A 1,344-nucleotide genomic window follows, 5' to 3' on the forward strand; every position below is an offset into this window, starting at 1 on the left:
TGAGAAATTAAGCTACAAGAACGCCAAGATATGGCGAAATATGGTATACAAGACTAGTAGCAAAACTGACATTGAAGAACCAAGAAAATGGCGAAATATACATACGCACACATGCTATCTATGTTACTGGCACGCAGAGGTCGATGTGGGCGACAGCCATCGATCGATCCTCCATTGTAAGTCCTTTCCGATCGGGCAATCCAGGGGTGTACCGTCGGAAAGCAGGAACAAGAGAGGGCGATCGATTGAGCCCCGTGCACGCCCGACTCGCTCGAGATCCCGGCCGCCGATGATCGGTCCAAGAAAGCAAGAACTGACCACGCCGAGCGCCGCTGCCGTCGTCCGCCTCAGTTGTGCAGCGGGTTGGGGCCCGTGGGGACGCGCCGCTTGGAGACGCCGTAGCGCGGGTCGATCTCGTCCCCGTCGTCGCGGCCGGGCGGGGGCTGCGGCACCGGCACGTGGTGGTGCTGGTGGTGGTGGTGGCCGTGGCGGTGGCGCGCGACTCCTCTGAGGAAGCGCCGCCTGAGGTGCAGCTCGTCGCACCAGGCCGGGCGAGGGCCGCGCGGGTCGCACACGCGGGCGAGGATCGCCTCGTCGGCGGTCGTCGTGCTCCCGCGGCCCGGCGGCGGAGGCGGTGGCAGGGTGGAGGAGAGGAGGAGCAGGGACGCCAAGAAGAGGAGGCCGATGGTCCAAGGCCAAGAACGGCCCATGGCTGAGGCTGCGCCGCCGCACACGCTCGCGATTGGCTGGCCCGCCGGTCTCTTCTTGCTCCGGTGGTTCTTGGATGGTCGGGGGAGGACGGCGGAATGCTGCTAGCTCGGAGAGGGCGTACGCGGCGAGGGCCGGCCGGAGGAAGCGGTGTGTGACAGGGGACTTGAGTTGAGGGGGACGCGACGGAGGGGGGAAATTTTAGAAGGGCGCGGTTGGCTTTAAAGGCAATGGCGTGAGGTGCATGAGGAGCTGGAAAACAGAAACGGGCGAGAGCACAAGTCAATGTATCTGCGGACCTCGACTTCCCAACTGATTTTCTAGACAGAGCCAAAGAGCAAGTTATGGAAAAAGGTTACCATGTCGCCCCAAAAAAATGGAAACCTTCTTTATCAAAAACTTTAAGGAAATGTAAGGACATGGACAATTATAGAGAAGTGTTGTCTTCTTTCAGCCGTCCACGGCGTCTAAAGAAGTCAAAAGATATAAGTCATACAATACATTATCTTTTATAATTAATGAGAATTAATTAGTTTATAAGGGAAAGGGATTGCTAAGACTAGTCATAATAAGTTGTACCGTATATTAGACTAGTCACAATGAGAAGTATCATATACTAGTATCATACATATGATA

At 56.2% G+C, this 1,344-nt stretch overlaps 1 protein-coding gene across 1 annotated transcript; it reads right to left on the reverse strand.

The window, feature by feature from the left end:
- On the reverse strand, positions 1-929 carry LOC127324094 (uncharacterized). Its single transcript, XM_051352163.2, has one exon. It carries the CDS (start codon positions 708-710, stop codon positions 348-350), a length of 363 nt encoding a protein of 120 aa, XP_051208123.1. The 5' UTR covers positions 711-929; the 3' UTR covers positions 1-347.
- Positions 930-1,344: the final 415 nt, after the last annotated feature.

This window comes from Lolium perenne, chromosome 1 (assembly GCF_019359855.2).
Source record: "Lolium perenne isolate Kyuss_39 chromosome 1, Kyuss_2.0, whole genome shotgun sequence".
Taxonomy (NCBI): Eukaryota; Viridiplantae; Streptophyta; class Magnoliopsida; order Poales; family Poaceae; genus Lolium; species Lolium perenne.

Excerpts from the sequence above, each read along its gene's own strand:
- LOC127324094 (XM_051352163.2), bottom strand. The coding sequence starts at position 710 with ATGGGCCGTTCTTGGCCTTGGACCATCGGCCTCCTCTTCTTGGCGTCC.